This window comes from Morus notabilis, unplaced genomic scaffold (genome assembly GCF_000414095.1).
Source record: "Morus notabilis unplaced genomic scaffold, ASM41409v2 Scaffold415, whole genome shotgun sequence".
Classification (NCBI taxonomy): domain Eukaryota; kingdom Viridiplantae; phylum Streptophyta; class Magnoliopsida; order Rosales; family Moraceae; genus Morus; species Morus notabilis.
The window spans coordinates 39,478-56,613 of record NW_010366365.1 but is presented as its reverse complement, the minus strand read 5'-3'; the positions used below and the strand labels follow the sequence as shown (position 1 = coordinate 56,613).

General features: G+C 34.6%; 3 protein-coding genes across 6 annotated transcripts; 1 reads left to right on the top strand and 2 right to left on the bottom strand.

Annotated features, from left to right (window-relative positions):
• LOC21387634 lies at window positions 1–528 on the top strand. The gene has a single exon (XM_010110106.1). It carries the CDS (start codon window positions 1–3, stop codon window positions 526–528), a length of 528 nt encoding a protein of 175 aa, XP_010108408.1.
• Window positions 529–2,625: 2,097 nt separating this feature from the next.
• Window positions 2,626–6,066, bottom strand: LOC21387633 (pentatricopeptide repeat-containing protein At1g53600, mitochondrial). 2 transcript variants are annotated; one of them, XM_024173490.1, is made up of 3 exons: window positions 3,742–6,066; window positions 3,548–3,634; window positions 2,626–3,006 (listed from the first exon to the last, which is right to left on the bottom strand). In XM_024173490.1, exon 1 carries the CDS (start codon window positions 5,971–5,973, stop codon window positions 3,838–3,840), a length of 2,136 nt encoding a protein of 711 aa, XP_024029258.1. In that variant the 5' UTR covers window positions 5,974–6,066; the 3' UTR covers window positions 2,626–3,006; window positions 3,548–3,634; window positions 3,742–3,837. The 2 variants fall into 2 exon arrangements, with proteins under 2 accessions (XP_024029258.1, XP_010108407.1); XM_010110105.2 differs by lacking the exon at window positions 2,626–3,006 and having other exon boundaries at window positions 3,351–3,634.
• A 4,538-nt stretch (window positions 6,067–10,604) lies between these two features.
• On the bottom strand, window positions 10,605–15,805 carry LOC21387631 (serine hydroxymethyltransferase 3, chloroplastic). 3 transcript variants are annotated; one of them, XM_024173488.1, is made up of 12 exons: window positions 15,675–15,805; window positions 14,664–14,884; window positions 14,390–14,573; window positions 13,585–13,759; window positions 13,375–13,492; window positions 13,117–13,229; window positions 12,888–13,010; window positions 12,517–12,621; window positions 12,323–12,409; window positions 11,569–11,676; window positions 11,283–11,355; window positions 10,605–11,152 (listed from the first exon to the last, which is right to left on the bottom strand). In XM_024173488.1, the coding sequence occupies exons 2-12, from the start codon at window positions 14,854–14,856 to the stop codon at window positions 10,878–10,880; spliced, it is 1,554 nt and encodes a 517-aa protein (XP_024029256.1). In that variant the 5' UTR covers window positions 14,857–14,884; window positions 15,675–15,805; the 3' UTR covers window positions 10,605–10,877. The 3 variants fall into 3 exon arrangements, with proteins under 3 accessions (XP_024029256.1, XP_024029257.1, XP_010108405.1); XM_024173489.1 differs by having other exon boundaries at window positions 15,702–15,803; XM_010110103.2 differs by lacking the exon at window positions 15,675–15,805 and having other exon boundaries at window positions 14,664–14,959.
• Between the last annotated feature and the right edge of the window lie 1,331 nt (window positions 15,806–17,136).

The window sequence follows — 17,136 nt, the reverse complement described above, 5'->3', positions numbered from 1 at the left end:
ATGGACAAGAAGAGTTCAATGGCTTCTCTGCTCTCCGATGAAGATGAATACGACTTCTTGGAAATATCATCATCATCCGAAGAAGATGATGATTTGGGTCTGTTTCTGTCTCGGTCTCAGTCTCTCTCGCACTGGGAACTCATCAGCACCTCAGACGCTGACAACGACTACGACTCTGAAGAGCCCAAACAAGAAAAACGACACCAAAAAGATCACCAAGATGAAGATAATGGGTTTGGATCTTCCCCTGTAAACGACCAAATTGCAATCGAACCCCATGGCCTTCATTTTCTTGAGGATGGCTATGGTGATTTCGATGATGATGATGATGATGATGATGCGTATGCTTTGAACGACGAGCTTGTTCCGTGGTCGGTGAACGAAAAATTCAGGAGACAGAGAATGAGGAAGTTGGGGAAAAGGGGATTTACGAAGAAGATGTCCAATTCCAAGAGGTCGCCGTATTTGTTTGTGAGGCCTGGGGCTGTTCGCGGCAAGCATGGTCTGGGTTTCAAGCACAGTTTCTGATCGGCTTCACTTCAAGATTTGGTCAGAGTTATTGACATGGTACTTCTTAGAATGTTCATATGATCTGGATTTTTAGATGTGGTGCTGCGATTGGAGCATTGAACTATGTTTAGGTTATTAGATTGGGGGGTTGGTTCGTCTGAGACCAATCTTCTTTAATTGTTTCTTGATATGTCCTTTGGAGTAGAACTATGTAAATAAATTTCTAGAGTTGCAAATATGATGATCTTTGTTTCTTTGCTTTTCTTTTTCTTTTTTTTTTCTTTTTTAGAATTTAGGTGTCTCTTTGATTGTTGATATAATCTATTTTCTTATATTCTTTTTATATGTGTATGCGTTTTGATTGGGTTGTGTGAGACCAATCTTCATTTTACTACTTGTTTAGATCCTTAGAATTCTGTAAATCTTTACATGGCAGCATATAAAACAATGATCTTCATTTTTTTCATTTTTTGTCTTTTACTTGGTTTTGATTGAGTGTGAAGAAGTATAGGAAGAATGGTATGGAGATGGGAAATGGAAGAATGGAAGGCTAAAATGAAAACGGTTTTGATAGTTTTAAAAAACTGGCGTATAGGAATAGCATACTTGTTCTTCAGTTCGATCATTATGGTAGTGATTATCCGTTATAATTCCTCTGTAATCTAATCTTTGCTTTGGATACTTTAGCTAGGTAGAGAATTCATTTTGGGCTTCCAAAATCTCTACCAAACTAAGCCAATATCTGCAGTTTATCTCATTTGCTCTTTTACGTTGTTGACATGGCCTCAAGTCTCATACTCCTTGAGGTGGATTCAGATGGTATCGTTTATAAAGACAATCAACTTGAGGATAATGTAGAAGAAAATCAAAATATTAGTTTTTTATTATCACATCAAATTGCAACAAGTTGAGTACTCAATAATACTCTTTTTAGTTGTAACTATATTGTGAATGAAGAAATGAAAAAAAAAATTTATTATCATAAATTTATTGTTAAAAAACTCAAAATCATAGCATTATGTTTTTTTTTTTTAAGTTAAACAAGTATTTTTAAATACAAAAAATAATTATATATATTTAAGTTTCATACCATGTTTATTTTGGTCATTTTACATACCAACGGCAATTCAACATCAAAATTTACCAAACGCTATTACACTGATTTTAGAACCAGCACAGCTACTATAATTACAGTTTATCAAACACTCAGCTGCTTCTTGTAACCGCTGCTTCTTCCTTCACCACAGCTAAAAGTAATTTTTTTAAAATCTACAGCACTACCAAACTAAGCCATTGTCATGACAAGAAACGTAACAACGAACTCCACCACCTACATCGCTCATTAGTACACTGGTGTCTTTAAAAATTGGCCCCTCTACAGCCAACGGATGAAAATCTTTCTACCCCTTTAGCTCATAAATTTGAATATAAATTAAAATTTTATGAAAGAAAATACTATAATAAAAAGAATTAAACAGTAATTTGAACATATGAAACAAAAGGGGGCTTTGATAGCTCTGACTGCATTTGAAGAGTCATTTTCAATCAAAGAGACCCAAAGTCCACTTTCTTTGGCAAACAATAACCCTTCCCTAATGGCCAAACTCTCAGCAACAAACCCCCTGCATCTTCTTTAGCAAAAGCTACATACACAAAACCAGAGGCATCTCTAATTAAACCAGCAACTCCAATTACATTATGCATATGGAGCAAAAACCAGTCCATTCTATCCTTCCACACACTCCATAAAACTAAACTGAAGGCTTCAAACTCCTCCCGTTTCAGCACTTTATGCATTTGGAGCAAAAACCAGTCCACTTTATCGCCTTTAAACTCTGTTACCTTCCTCCAAATTAGAAAAATACAATGGTGCCACTGATTGAGTTATTTATCATAATAATGAATGTTTTGCTATGTCGATCTTGATATTTTAGGAAATATATAGTTGCAATATTTGTTTCATTTAAATGAAAGTTTTATCATCTTTATTTCAAAAAATAAAAAAGTTTGAATCCTCTACTACTACAATCAACAAAAAAAGATGAACAAATAATAATAATAATAATAATAATAATAATAATAATAATATTTGCTAATGCAAGCTATGGTTGAATCAGAAGAACAAGCAGAAACCGGCTGTTAAAGTCAAGGTTTTGCTGATGGATGAGCTCTTAATTTATCATTCTCCTGCAAGATCTCTCTAAACAACTGTTAAGAAATAAATCTTTGAAAAAAACAGAAAATCTGGTGACAAAATTGTCAACAAATGGTGGTTTAGATAATAAGAAACATCTTACCATTAGGATATGATGGCAGAGCATAGCTTTGAGCAGCATAAACTGGCTCATAAACATCAAAGTCACATTTATGCATAAGCTTTGAAAAGTATGCTCAATAGCTCCCGCAAGTTGAATGGAAAAACAAGCTATATATGGTATTGCAGCAAGAATGAAACTAAAGCCAATGGATAAGAACAGCCCCTCCGAATGCCTGATTCTATATTGTACAAGTACAGAATAACAAATAACGAGTCAATATTCGGAAATTTTATCATAAATATGATGCTATAGTATCAACAAGAAGACGGCTAATTAAGAACAATTTTGATGTCTCAAAACGTTTTTCCTTGTATTAATCTATAGTATCAACAAGAAGACGGCTAATTAAGAACAATTTTGATGTCTCAAAACGTTTTTCCTTGTATTAATTTAAGAGATATTTTTTTTTACATCTTCAATCTCTTGAAAGTATTAAGAACTAGACACTCTGATCACCGAGAGCAATAAAATCGGAGAAAAGTCAAAAAAACAAGCACACACAAAATTTATAATGGTTCGCCTTCAATGTAAAAAGTTACATCCTTTTTCTGAAGAATTTCACTATAAGGAAAGAGAAAACTTAAAGAGAAATCACACGCTTCGCATCTCATATTCTCTCTGTGTTTAGCTCTAAATCCCCTAATGCGAAAATTAACGCCCCCAGTATAAGTAAAATTGGACAACCAAAAATACGTTTGAAATCCTCAATATATCCTTACTAAAAATTGGCTCCGCATGCATGCTAACTCTGGGCAATAATTAAGATCCACGCAGTCAACAAAAAGCCTCTAACAAACTTTTTCTACCTGCAAAACAAATTAATCCTTGAATCATCCGCAAGCATAAATGAAATCCAAAAACCAGATAAAGAAAAGCTTTAATAAGCATTTACCAACAAAAACTTTTGGCCTACCCTCTAAAAAAGACAACAAACTTTTGGCCTGAGTCTGTAAAATCCTGCACATTTTAGTTAAGATCATGCTAAATGAGGGGCCACTCCTGAACTATGTCAGTGCAGCTGTCTTATTTCGGTCCTCAGCAACCATAGTATAACTTTAATCTTCTCTACTTCACTCTGAGACTGATCTCCTACGAAGAACAAATGAACTTTGTCCTTCACAGCAATCCAGCTACAACCGGGACTGTTTCTTACTCCTTTTAACTGCTTGGTTATATCTAGTTGCTCTTCCTTCTTTTCACCTGAATCGGAAAGAAAGTTGGGCAACACCAAATAAGGAGTTGAATTATTACGCTCCAAACCAATGATTTTTTGACCTGCGAGCACTGCAAGATCAGGACGTAAATGGGTCCTGCTTGCACGTAGAAGAGCTCTCCAGAGTCCGGAATGCAGCTCAAATGGCACTGAATGGATCAGTTCCACAGCTTCGTCAAGTAAACCGGCTCGGCCAAGGAGATCAACCATGTAAGCATAATGACCAGGCCTTGCTTCTATATTATTTAAAGATTTCATAAGTTTAAAGTATTTCAGTCCTTGTTCCACTAACCCTACATGGACACACGCTGAAAGAATACCCAGAAAGGTGATTTCGTTCGGTTGGCACCCTTCATTCTGTATTTTCTTACATAAATCAAGTGCTTCTTTGCCATGACCATTTTGGGCAAAACCAGTAATCATAGAGTTAAAAGAAACAATATTCGGTGAACTGATACTTATGAAAATCTTCCAAGCACTGGGCACATCCCCGCAATTTGAATACATCGAGACAAGAGAATTTTGGATGGACAAGTCATATTCCATGTTCATCTTTACTACAAGAGCATGGATCTGCAATCCTTGGTTTAGAGTGGTCAAACCAGCTGAAGCACCAAGCATGCTGCTCAAAGTTAGACGCGTGACCCTGATAGATTCGTGAAGCATCTCAGTAAACCAACAAAAAGCATTTTCATAATCCTCATTTTTCACAAACCCCGAAATTACAGAGGTCCAAGAGACAGTATCTTTTTTGGGCCTCATGCCAAACAGTTGGATGGCTTTCTCACTCAAACCTTTGCTGAAAAGTCCTGAAATCATGGTTTTCCAAGAGACCACATCATTTTTCGGCGCTCTCTCATAAACTTTCAAAGCTTCTTCAATATCACCATATTGTAAGTAACCCACAATCAAGGAATTCCATGAAATTGCATCTTTCTTGCTCATTGCATGAAACATACTAGCAGCTGCATCCATACAATCAAATCTGCAATACATGATAACAATGGAATTATCTAAGAAGACTTCAGAGTTTAGTCCCATTCGTGTCACCAACCCATGCACCTGAATACCTTCTTTATACCTTGAAAAACTGCCACAGGCATCAAACATTACACTCAAGGTAGTGGGATTGGCATCCACCTTTTCTTCCCTTCTCATTTGGAGAAACAACCCAAACCCTTCTTCAAAATTCCCATCCTTTATATACCCGTTAATCATCGACGTCCAAGTAACCACATTTCTATCAGGCATCCTATCAAACAAGTCTCGAGCATCCACAATCCTTCCTGCTTTGCAATACCCATCAACCATAGAGCTCCATGAAACCACATCCCTATCCACCATACCATCAAACATTCGAACAGCGTCTTCTAATCTCCCCAACTTCAAATATCCATTGATCAATGTACTAGAACAAACCGGGTCACGAAACTCAATCGGTGTCTCCATGTACAACTTCTCAGCCTTATCAAACATCCCTGCCTGCACAAAACCCGAAACCATAGCACCATAAGAGACCGCATTGCGCTCGGGAATCCTGGAAAACAACTCGAAAGCGTCATCTATTCTACAGTTGTTCTTGACATAAGCCGTAATCATCGCATTATAAGAAGCAATACTTCGTTCAGGCATTTTGTCGAACATCTTCCGTGCTTTACCAATTTCACCATTTTGAGCATACGCAGTGAGCATGGCAGTCCAGGAAATGGTATCTTTTTTAGGCATTCGTGAGAACACCAATTCAGCTTCTCTGAGATTACCGTTTCTTCCATGTTTGGCGATCTGGGAACTGAAGAAAACAAGAGACTTCTCTCTTCTTCTGATATTGCCCACCTTGGCGCGTGTTTCTGACGAAGTTCCAGAAGAGTAAAACGCATGCGAAAATCTACATTTTGCAGAGTTCACACTGCAGAAGCGATGATAGACAAGCATCGTTTTTTATTCTTGGGTTTCACTGACATTTTCGAAAATTTATCAAAGATATTGGAACCTTGAAATAGAAAAATCAATTCTCATGAACTAAACAAAAACAAGAGACATGTTATGAGGGACCTTCCAGTTTTTCATGCAAGCAATGAGTGCAGCAATTTTTTACAAAAATACTCATTGCTGGAGGCCTTCGTAAATATTACGCAATAGAAAAGTTTTATTAATAAAATTAACTTTTTTTTAATTTTATTTGTAAAATAATTACATAACGACAAAAAAGATCACTTTTTATAAAGAAAGACTACCCACAAAAAATGAAAAGGATCATTTTATTTATTTTATTTTGTTAATTGTAATTCTAGCAAATTTCTCCCGCGAGTATGGGAGAGTGAATCGCACTGAGCTGCTACTTGTAATCCATAAGGCTGTCAGAAACGCAAGAATAGCCCAACGGATTGCCACTAGTATCTTGGTAGCCTATTTTACCCGGTGTCAATCGTCAAACACAGTTTGGCAAGGTAGCATAACAGGGCAGAAGTAGCGCTAGACGCCGCTAGTTGTCTGGCTCGGGAGTTTACGTTTAATTCATAGATTATAATTATTTTTAATTTATATGTATTTTTTATGAAAAAAATATTATAATAAATCATAAATTATAATTTAAATTGAGAAATAAATCTTCCAACTAAATAACTCTTTATTTTTCTTTTGGGTAATAGACACAAATCCTTAAGAGAATGTTAGTTTATGTTTTCAGAATCATGATTTAAAATTATTTTTATTTTATGTGTATTTTTTATGAGAAAAAATACTGTAGAGAATTATGAATAATGATTCAGAATCATAGACGAATATAAGAAACAAACATAACTTATTTAGAACTTCTTCTTTTGCACCTAAATTTTAAAAACAAAAATTGAATTTAAATTACAATTTTATCTAAGTTTATGTTCTTTTATAAAATTTGAGTTTAAACTTGAGTTTAAACTTAAGTTTGAAGCTAAAATCTGAGTTCAAGTTCTTCTTTCAACTCAAGTTTTTAAACTCAAACTCAAGTTAATAAATAATATTTGTTATATTCTTAAAAACATCCTAACTTTTTCATTTTAATTCTGATTGAGATGCTTTTTTTCTATACGTTTACAATAAAAAGACGAATAAAACTCCACCCATATACCATATTAAAATTTTTTATCACTATTGAGTTTTTATTAAAATACTATCTAAATACAAATTCAAATTTTAACTCACATAAACACAAACTCAAAAAGATTCTTATCTCAAACTATAACTCAAATGTACACAATCAAATAAAAACTCAAATTACAACTTTAACTCAAATTATAATTTAAATTCAACTCAAAATTTATATTTAAATCACTATAACTTAAAAATACAAACGAATAAGCTTTTAATAAGTGACCGTTTAAATTTTTTTTTTAATTTGACAAAAATAATCCTCAAACTCTTATAATGTACAGTTAAACCCTTGTTCAATTCCGTCAACTTTTTAACAGATTGAATGACGTGCAACATCATCGTTCTTTTTTAATAAAAAGACCAAAATGCCCTCAAACAAAAGAAGGAAAAAAAAAACTTAAATCCAAAGAATGTGTTTGGTTGCACTGGATCTGAGCTCATTGATCTTCCTCTTCTCTCTTCGTGTTTTGAAGTTTATGACCTATCTCTCTGCAACTGGTCTTAATTCGTGATGGAAAAAAGGCTCCTGCCATAATTTTTACGCTTTATTTCATGCACTAAACCAAAATATTTTTGGGTACAAGTGTTTTTACAACAAAACCATTCTTCCATTCAAAATACAACACATATACAAAAATCAACGTCAAGATTTACTGTTCTTTGAACATAAATTAAAAATAAATACATTTAAATTGAATTTAGACTATCTAAATTTATCTACAAAAACTATCAAATGTAACTAATTTCAAACCACAACCCATAAATCCAGTTCTCATATACTTCAGAACCATCGACATGCACGATAGCAATGAAACCCATTTCTTGTAGTAAAAATACAACAGATTCACGTCTCTAATGTTCTCAAAGAAAATGGAAACATAGGCCAACACCCATCCAAATTAGCTACCCAAAGCATCCATCTAATCAAAATACAAAGAAAATCATAGAAACCCAACACAGTCTCAAAACTTCCCAACCACCTCCGAAACCCCTCGCCAACCACCTCATGCGCACAGTACAAACTATCCCATCCCTTGAGTCTCCAAATCGAAACCCACCGTCCCTCTCCATCGCAAGATCGAGACCCTACTTCCCCCGTCGTAGCGAAATCAAAGCCCCCCTTTCTTCGCCATCGCGAGATCGGAGTCCCCTTTCCCGCCGTCGTGATCAGATCCAAACTCCCCCTATGCTGCCGTCAGCTCCTATATCGTATATCCCTCTCATTTTAATTTTTAGCTTTTTTCAGAGTTTTTAGCTCCGTTCATTTCATCATTCGAGTTTAAAATTTAAATTTTGTTATAATAAAAAGTTCTCATAAACAGTCACATCTAATTTTTTTATTACAATAAAAAATTCTCACATAAAATCACATATTAATTCAAATTAAAAATTCAAATCAACAAACTAAATGAGTCTCTGCAAGTTTTTTTAAAAGATTTTTTAAATTTTAATTTTTATTAATTATATGTTTTTGTTATTTTATCAAAATACTCTTTTAAATTAGAGCACGTGATTTACACATGTCACAATTTATCAAAAATCTAACAGAATTAAACGAAAATGACTTAATTATCAACGTATTAAGAGTTTAACGACCGTTTTATCAAAATTAAAAAAAAATAAATTATCACATACTAAATAAGTACGGACTATTTATGCTGATTACTTTTTTTTTTCTTTTTTGAATCAAAGGGCTTTACCAATAGTTTTGTCATTGTCATCAAAGTGACAAAAATGTATTTTACCTTACAATGACGAAATGTATTAATTTTAAGGGAACAGCTATTATGAGGAACACACCTTTTCCTCATCCATGGGGCGACTTATATAAACCATTTGATTTTAGTCCAAAATATAAAGCGTAGGACGTAACAGTGCCCCCAAAATTCCACATCATACAAAATCTTACCAAATTGGTATATATATATATATATATATATAAAAAAGAACGAGAATTAGCGAGGGCAACGGAGCGAGACGGGGCAGAAAATAATTTGCCATTCTCATCTCTACCCTCCACAACCATCTTCATTACCACCTCCATCCCTGCTTAAAGTGAGATGGGAGCAGAATAAAAGCAATGATTAACACATTTCCAAAAGTATATGTATGTATATTTTATATAAAATATATTATATTATATAAAACATATGTATATCGGGGCGGGAACAGGGTAGGGAGTGTTTTTTCCGTCCTCATTTCATTAAGATTCAGGAACAAATTTTATCTCCATCCCATATTGTTATCCTCCATCATCGCTTTATTCGGTGCGAATCCTTGCGCGGCCCACCTTACAGAAAATGTTGTCATCTCTAAAGGAAGTTTTTCTAATAAGATTAGAAAAAATAAACTACTAGTAATCCATACTTTTCAACTGTCAAATTTGTATTATAAATTGTCTGTTTTGCATACTTTTTCAATCTGATACGATTTTGACTAAATACAACGATCAGAAAACTGGTCCTACCAGTACGATAGCCTACTGGAAAAGCTCGCACAATTAAAAAATGTTTATCTTCCACAAGCAAACGAGAGCCACTAGAGGTGGTGGAGGAGGTTGCCAACATAGGTAGCACCGCCATCTACATCACAGAAGAGCCATCACGGCCACCGGGGATGGGGATCGCCCACATAACCCCATAGATTCACAATGATGCCCCCCGGCCCAGCCCAGTCCCAACACCACCTTGGGTCACGACAGTGTCCCACAAGGGTTGCGACTATGGTTCAATGTGGCTACAATCTCCAGGGTGACAATGGTCGCCATGCATGGGTCACCATTCCATCCCGATGTAGGGATGGGTGGCTTTACGCCCCCAAGCACGTGAAGGGGGTCGCGACCCCTCCGTCTCTGTGAGTTTTAAGACCCTCCCCATTCTGGCCATCAGTGATAGTTTCACGGAAGTCTCTCATTGCCGTGTTTTTCTCATCATTTTTGTAACTATTAAATTCAAAAGAGGTGTGATCAAATGTGATTGTGTCTATTTTTGTTTGTAATTTTAGACCATTGACTTTCTATCAAACTGTTTACAAAACGTGCCTCATCAATGAGGAAAAGCTACCTTTCTCATTGTAATTTCCCTAATTTTAAAACCACATTTTAAACTTTTTGTTATAGTATTTTCTCTCACAACATTTGAATTTCCATTTGAACTTCCTGTCAAACTCATGGAACATGTATCTATGAGAAAATATTAGCTTAGAAGGTCAGAGGAAAATGACATTAAGAAAGAATATCACACACACAAATATAGGTAAAATGTTTTGATAAAATACACATGAAAACTGAATAATTCGAGTTAAAATGTGACTTTATATAAGAGTTTTTTACTGTAACAAAAAAGTTAAATGTGACTGTTTCTTAAAGCCTTTTACTATAATAAAATTCGAATTCTAAACTCGAATCGGTGAAGTGAACAGGAGAGCCTAGGATCATCAGTCACTTCCAAAAATTTTCATTAAACAACAACAACATCGAAACTGTCCATACATAGACAAAAACTTGGTATACTTCATACATTCCTCATCCACGGTGAATCAATATCTTAGAATAAACCAAAAGGGTACTCAGTATGGGATCCATCATCATTCGTATTGCAGGACCCAAAATCTGTGGTAAATCTTGTAACTCACATCTACGACTAAGCTATAACTTATTTAACTATATTCCCTTCATTAGAAAGCTTTGTGATTGCAAAAGAAGCGCCTTAGACTCCAGGCAACGGGAACTGGGTTGTAAGAGCTTCGACTCTGGTCCTCAGATCCAAAACTCGGTCTGCTAAAGGAAAATCAAGTGAAGTTACAAACTTCATGAAGTCTTGGAGCTTTGAACCCGAAACTGATTGTTTGGCATCAAGGGTGATTCCAACACCCTCATGAATGAAATCAGCGATTGTCACGAACTCTTTCTCTGTGAATCCTCTGGTTGTCATTGCAGGTGACCCAATGCGAATACCGCCTGGTACCAGGGCGCTCTTATCGCCTTTGTATTAAACATAAACAGGTGTAAGACCAAGACGAAATGCGTGAAAACCCATACAGAAACACGAAATACTTCAACTATAGGAGGAAAAAGGAAAGTCAAGGATTAGGATCAACAAAGCTAGACTCACCGGGTACTGAATTCTTGTTGAGGGTGATAGAGGCCATGTCAAGAATTTTCTCCACCCGAGCTCCGTCTATACCCTGTTAATCAAAGGAGAGGTTGTAGCATTCAGATAATAGGACAGTGGCGACAGAAGGATAGGATTTTCTGCGCGCCATAAAGTTAGGGTTTACATGTTGAAGCACCCCAAATAGAATAATATAACCGCAGGGAAAATGATCGTACTAAACAAGTTCTCACATTACCATAAGAAGAGCACTACAAAGCAAAACAGAGACAGAACAGAAATTTACCAAAGGCCTCAGATCGACAAGAACCAAGTGGTTATCACTTCCACCAGAAACTAGTTTGTAGCCCAGTTCCATCAACCGACTGGCAAGAGCTCTACAATTAGAGACCACCTACATGTATGGACGGAGCAAGGATTTAATTTAGTTGGGAGCACAAATAAGATTTCAAAAATGTATAACTTAAAATAACAAAAAATATATATTACGTATTCATAAATGTAAAATATAAACTATTGTGCATATTTCAACATAACATCCTCAACCTTACAAGCTACAAAACAAGTATAAGCATATAATTAATCACTTCAGGGGGGGGGGGGTGTTTCTACATAGTATTTGATTAATAAACATGCTACGCGCCTAAGTTAATATGCTTATTGTTGGTTGTATAACGAAAAAAGCCGGGATGTTAATATACAATTAACAAGAGAACTAACAGAAAAAAATAAATCTGTTAAAGGCTAAGCTCAATTCAACCTACTTGATATTAAAGTTTCATATTACGATTTAACGAGTAAAACAAAATTTAGAAGGCATAAAAAAATGAAAACAGAAACAAACTATATATATATATATATAGCAAGAAAGTTAATATTAGAAACTAATATAAATATATACAACATATTTTATTCTTCAGAAGGTGCCCCCCCCCCCAACTGCTGGACTATCTCCCTCCATGCCTAGCTACAGGACCGATAAACCATGTCAATTTAGGACATCCCTAGGCCATGGTCAAATAAGACGGAAATTGCATTACCTTATTCTGGTAATCTTTAAATTCAGGTGATTGTGCATACTTCAGGCAAACCGCAAGTCCCCCAATAGTGTGATTATGAGGACCTCCCTGCATTCACCACCAAAGCAGTTTATCATATATATATGTAACGCAAAAAAAAACTAAATAAAATAAAATAAATCAGTTTCTTTACCTAGCCATAGAAGAATACTAACCTGAAGGCCAGGAAATACAGCATTGTTAATGGCAGATTCTAAGTCAACACCGAGAATGGGGTCTTTTCTGAAGAAAATCATTCCACCTCTTGGCCCCCTTAAAGACTGAGAAAAAAGAAGAAAGTACAACTTTGTCAGCATATTTAGGTATATATAACCATGAAGAAAGTATATGCGTTGCTGAGTGCATGTTGACGGAAGAAAATGAGAAACAATTTTGAAATGCAAACGTCCAACTAAAGAGAATTGATTCCTAAAGACATCTTTACATAATAAGAATAAAAAAGATACAAAACCATACTCCTCAAACAAAGCAAGAATCTTATTTCCAAAAACCAAGTAAATTGCATTTCGAATTTCCAGGTATATACCTTGTGTGTTGTTGTTGTCACGATATCGCAATATTCAAAAGGATCTGCAACCACAGAAGCTGCTACAAGGCCACTAATGTGAGCCATATCCATCATTAAGAAAGCACCAACAGCATCGGCAATCTACAAAACAACAAGACATAATAAGTTTAACTATTTGTCAAAAGAGGGGAAAAAGAGTGCAGAAACAAATAATGTGTATTATTTTAGTAGATGCAACCAATCCGACCTTCCTCATCCGAGGATAGTCAAAATCGCGAGGATAAGCACTAGCACCAGCAATAATGAGTTTTGGTCGAAAGAGATTAGCAGTTTTCTCAAGCATATCATAATCAATGAGGCCTGTTTCAAATTTTAACCCAAAAAGAAAGAGAGAGAGAGAGAGTTAGAATCCACCACTAAACCGATATTCCAATCATTCTACTCTTTATTAGAAAATAAAGCTAGGTGATTACCATATTTCTCATAAAGTAAAACAAACAAGCACCTGTAGATTCGTCAAGTCGATAAGGCATGGACTCGAAATAAATTGATGTACCCGAAACTCGTCTTTTAGGCGTCATGAATCCATGTGACAAGTGTCCTCCATGAGGCAAGTCCAAACCCTAAGTGACATGCAAATTATAATATCGTACATTCATTTCAAAGATCACAAATGGTAACAAGAAAACTAAACCAACGTTAGACAACAGCTCACCATTATTCGGTCATGCGGATTGAGAATTGCAGTGTAAGCCTCAAAATTAGCGGGAGAACCGGACAAGGGCTGAACATTAACGCCCCATTTCTTTGTATCCAAGTGAAAAGCATCTAAGGCCCTCTTTTGGCACAGAATCTCAAGCTCATCAATGTACTCATTGCCTCCATAGTACCTGACATGTATGACATTCACATAATTATCACCTCAAACTAATCATAGAATCCTTACCCTCCAAAAAGATCATTTTGTTGATCTAACATTTAAAATCAAAGAGAAATGAGACATGTTAGAAAAGGAGTAAATTCAGTGTTGATCCTTAAATTTTGAAATTAGTATCTTTTTGATCCCCATATGTCAAAAATTTACTAGGTAGCAGCAGCAAGACCTTTAATATAGAGTAATCCTAGGTCCACCAATTCTTTGCCTTTAAACCACGAATAACTATCACCAAATGACATGGTCGTTAAGTTATCAGTTTTCTATTGGTAAGATGAACATTTTACAAATTCACACTATAACACCCAACTATCAAAAGTGACAAGTCTAATTTATAACCTCAATTGATTAAAAATTAGTACACCTAACACTATTCCTATTAAAGCAGACTTCTGCAACAGTTTAAATGCCATCCTAAGAACTATATATACAATTCTTTGCCTTATTATTCTAATTTTACAAATTCATTTCACCCATCTACTTCTACATGTTACACATATGATCGATCGTTGGCAACGAATTGATAAGCCTTTTTTTCTATATATAAATATATTGCATAAACATTTGTTTGGGTATCGGGTTTTACCTCTTACCAGGCAAGCCTTCGGAATACTTGTTAGTGAGGCAGGAACCAACAGTCTCCATAACCGCACGATAAGTAAAGTTCTCGGAAGCAATAAGCTCAAGGCTTCTGAACTGACGTTGCTTCTCCTTATCAACAATCGCACGCACCTCAGGATCAGCCTCGCTTAATCCGTAGTCCACAAATCCTATTACAACACAACACAATCCTAAATAACGAACGACTGAAGAATAATTGGTCTAACAAAAAAAAACATATATATATATATATAGAGTACCGTTAATGGAGACGGAAGAGGGTGGTCGGCCGGTGACCAAGGTGGCTTCGACATGAGAGGCTTTGATGGGTTTGAAAGAGGCAGTTTTGATTTGGAAGTTGTTGTAGGGGAAGGGCGTTGTTTTCTTGTTCCAAAGGGGCTGTTGGAGTGTGCCCGTCGTCACTGCAGCAGAAGCTCCACCGCAAGCTTGCATATTGGCAGCAACGCAGTAAAGAGAGAGACTGAGAGAGAGAGAGAGAGAGAGAACGGCGCACAGGTTAAGGGGAAAGCGAGGAAGAAAATTAAAAATACCAAACCCTTTTTATTCACAGCTACGATGAGTTAGTTTCTTGATTAAATCTATTTTTAATCATTAAATTTAATTAAAATCGTATTAAATTAAAAATATATGTAAAATAAATAATTTTTAATATAAATTTAACAGTTAAAAATTAAAAAATATAAATATTTTTTTTTACTACTGGGAAACTCCAACTTCAATCCATAGAGCTTCAAACACAAAATCTAAAACAAATGTGTTGGAAACCAAACACAAAACTCCAATCCATAGAGCTACTCCTAACTAATATGTGTTTTTTTTTTTTTTTTTCAATCCATAAAGCTACTCTTAATTACGAGTTTATTCATTTCGTTGATTTGAGTTTAGATATAATTTTATTTGAGAGTTTTTTACTGTAATAAAAAAATTAAATGTGACTGTTTTTAAAAACTTTTTATTATAACAAAACTCGAATTCTAAACTCGAATCGATAAAGTGAACGGGCTAAGTGTATTTTGCAAACCAAAAACTAAAACCTAAATCAGCATAATGGAACGCGTGTTACGAGAATGGGGGAAAGTAAATTCAACCCATAATCAGCAGAACGAAAAAATTAACTAAAACCCAAAAATTAAATCAACAAATGTTGGGAAAATATGGGGAAACTAACTTCAATCCATAATCAGTATTAATGAAGAAATGAACTAAAACCTAAAAACTAATTCAACAGATGATGGAAATAAAAAACTCACACCCAAAACCAAAAATGAAGAATTAACTCAGAGGAATGACGATGGCAACCACGGGATGGAGAGAGAGAGGCCGACGAATGAGAGCGGAAGAGAGGCGAAAAGGCGCCTTCGGTGTTTTTTTATTTGTTCCACTTCCACTAAGACCCACTAATATATGTGGTATGTGGAAGCATAGAATCAGAATTTTATTATTGATTAATAGTTTTTTTAATTAAATAATTATACTATTAAAAATATATTAATCAATAAATATTAAGAAATAAAAAATTATATTAAATTATGTGATTTTTTTCATGTATGTTGTGTATATATATATATATATATATATATATTGGATTTACTTGCATAAATTTGAAATAACAATAATCCCCTAACATAAACAAATTGGGTTTACTTAATTGTATTGGTTTTTGACTACTTGATGACCTAATTCTTCAAGTTGTTTTGATTTGGTATGTGTTTTGTTTTTTTATAGAAACTTTTAGCATATTAATTCCTTTGGCTTGTAATAAAACTCCTTTATGGTGTTGACTTGGAATTAGAGTAAGGGTTTACAAACCGTTGAATTAGTTCAAACCGGCGGTTTAAATTAGACTCTGCACAATTCTACCATCTCGTCTTTGAATTCGCTTAAAGTGAGGAAAAACAACACCATTACGGTGACCCGCCCTGCAGTTTAAATTGCCATCCTTAGTACAATAACAGTTTTTATAGGAGAAGATTTCTCCAACGAAATAAGCTCATCACTATATTAAGAGTGTAAATAGTCAAAAAATGGGCAGACTTATTAGGTTATCTAAACACTTGGCATAACTTAGCTCCCGCAAAAATATAATAAACTAGGCTCTGTTCATTTTAATAAAATGCTCTCAGAAACAGTCACATATAACTTTTTGTTATAATAAAAAATTTTCACATAAAATCATATCTCAACTTAAATTAAAAATTTAAATTAACAAACTAAACGGGCCCTAGATAATTGCCAACAACACACAAACTCATTTCAAAAACACTAATGCTTATGGGGCTGACACGTGGGAAACATTTCCTTCCCTTTTTTTTCTCCATTGCTTTTTTTACTTTTGTTCTTTAGTCCCCAATTATTTTTTCTATATAGGTTTGGCCTTTATTTATGTATCTTCTCATTTTTTACCTTTTTCACATATATTTTTTATTCCCCTTGTTAAAATATTTTTCTCTCATATTTCTCTATTAAAATATTTTTCACAAATATTTTCTTACTCAATTAGTTTTCTTAAAATTCTCTATATATTTTAAGTTAAATGTGTTTGAGTAATTATTTAATTCTTTTTAACTTTACTGCAACATTTTTCTTCAAATATAAATTAAAATTTTAAATTAACAAACTAAACGGACCATAGATAATTGCCAACAACACACAAAACTCATTTCAAAAAATGCTTATGGGGCTGACCCGTGGGAAACATTTCCTTCCCTTTTT

What these genes read in the sequence shown, in the direction of transcription:
- LOC21387634 (XM_010110106.1), top strand. Translation starts at nt 1, where the DNA reads ATGGACAAGAAGAGTTCAATGGCTTCTCTGCTCTCCGATGAAGATGAA.
- LOC21387633 (XM_024173490.1), bottom strand. Translation starts at nt 5,973, where the DNA reads ATGCTTGTCTATCATCGCTTCTGCAGTGTGAACTCTGCAAAATGTAGA.
- LOC21387631 (XM_024173488.1), bottom strand. Translation starts at nt 14,856, where the DNA reads ATGCAAGCTTGCGGTGGAGCTTCTGCTGCAGTGACGACGGGCACACTC. An exon ending in TCGACTTGACGAATCTACAG is followed by an intron (nt 13,230 to 13,374) that starts GTGCTTGTTTGT and finishes AATTTGAAACAG; the next exon opens with GCCTCATTGATTATGATATG. An exon ending in TTAAAGATTACCAGAATAAG is followed by an intron (nt 11,677 to 12,322) that starts GTAATGCAATTT and finishes CCATACATGTAG; the next exon opens with GTGGTCTCTAATTGTAGAGC.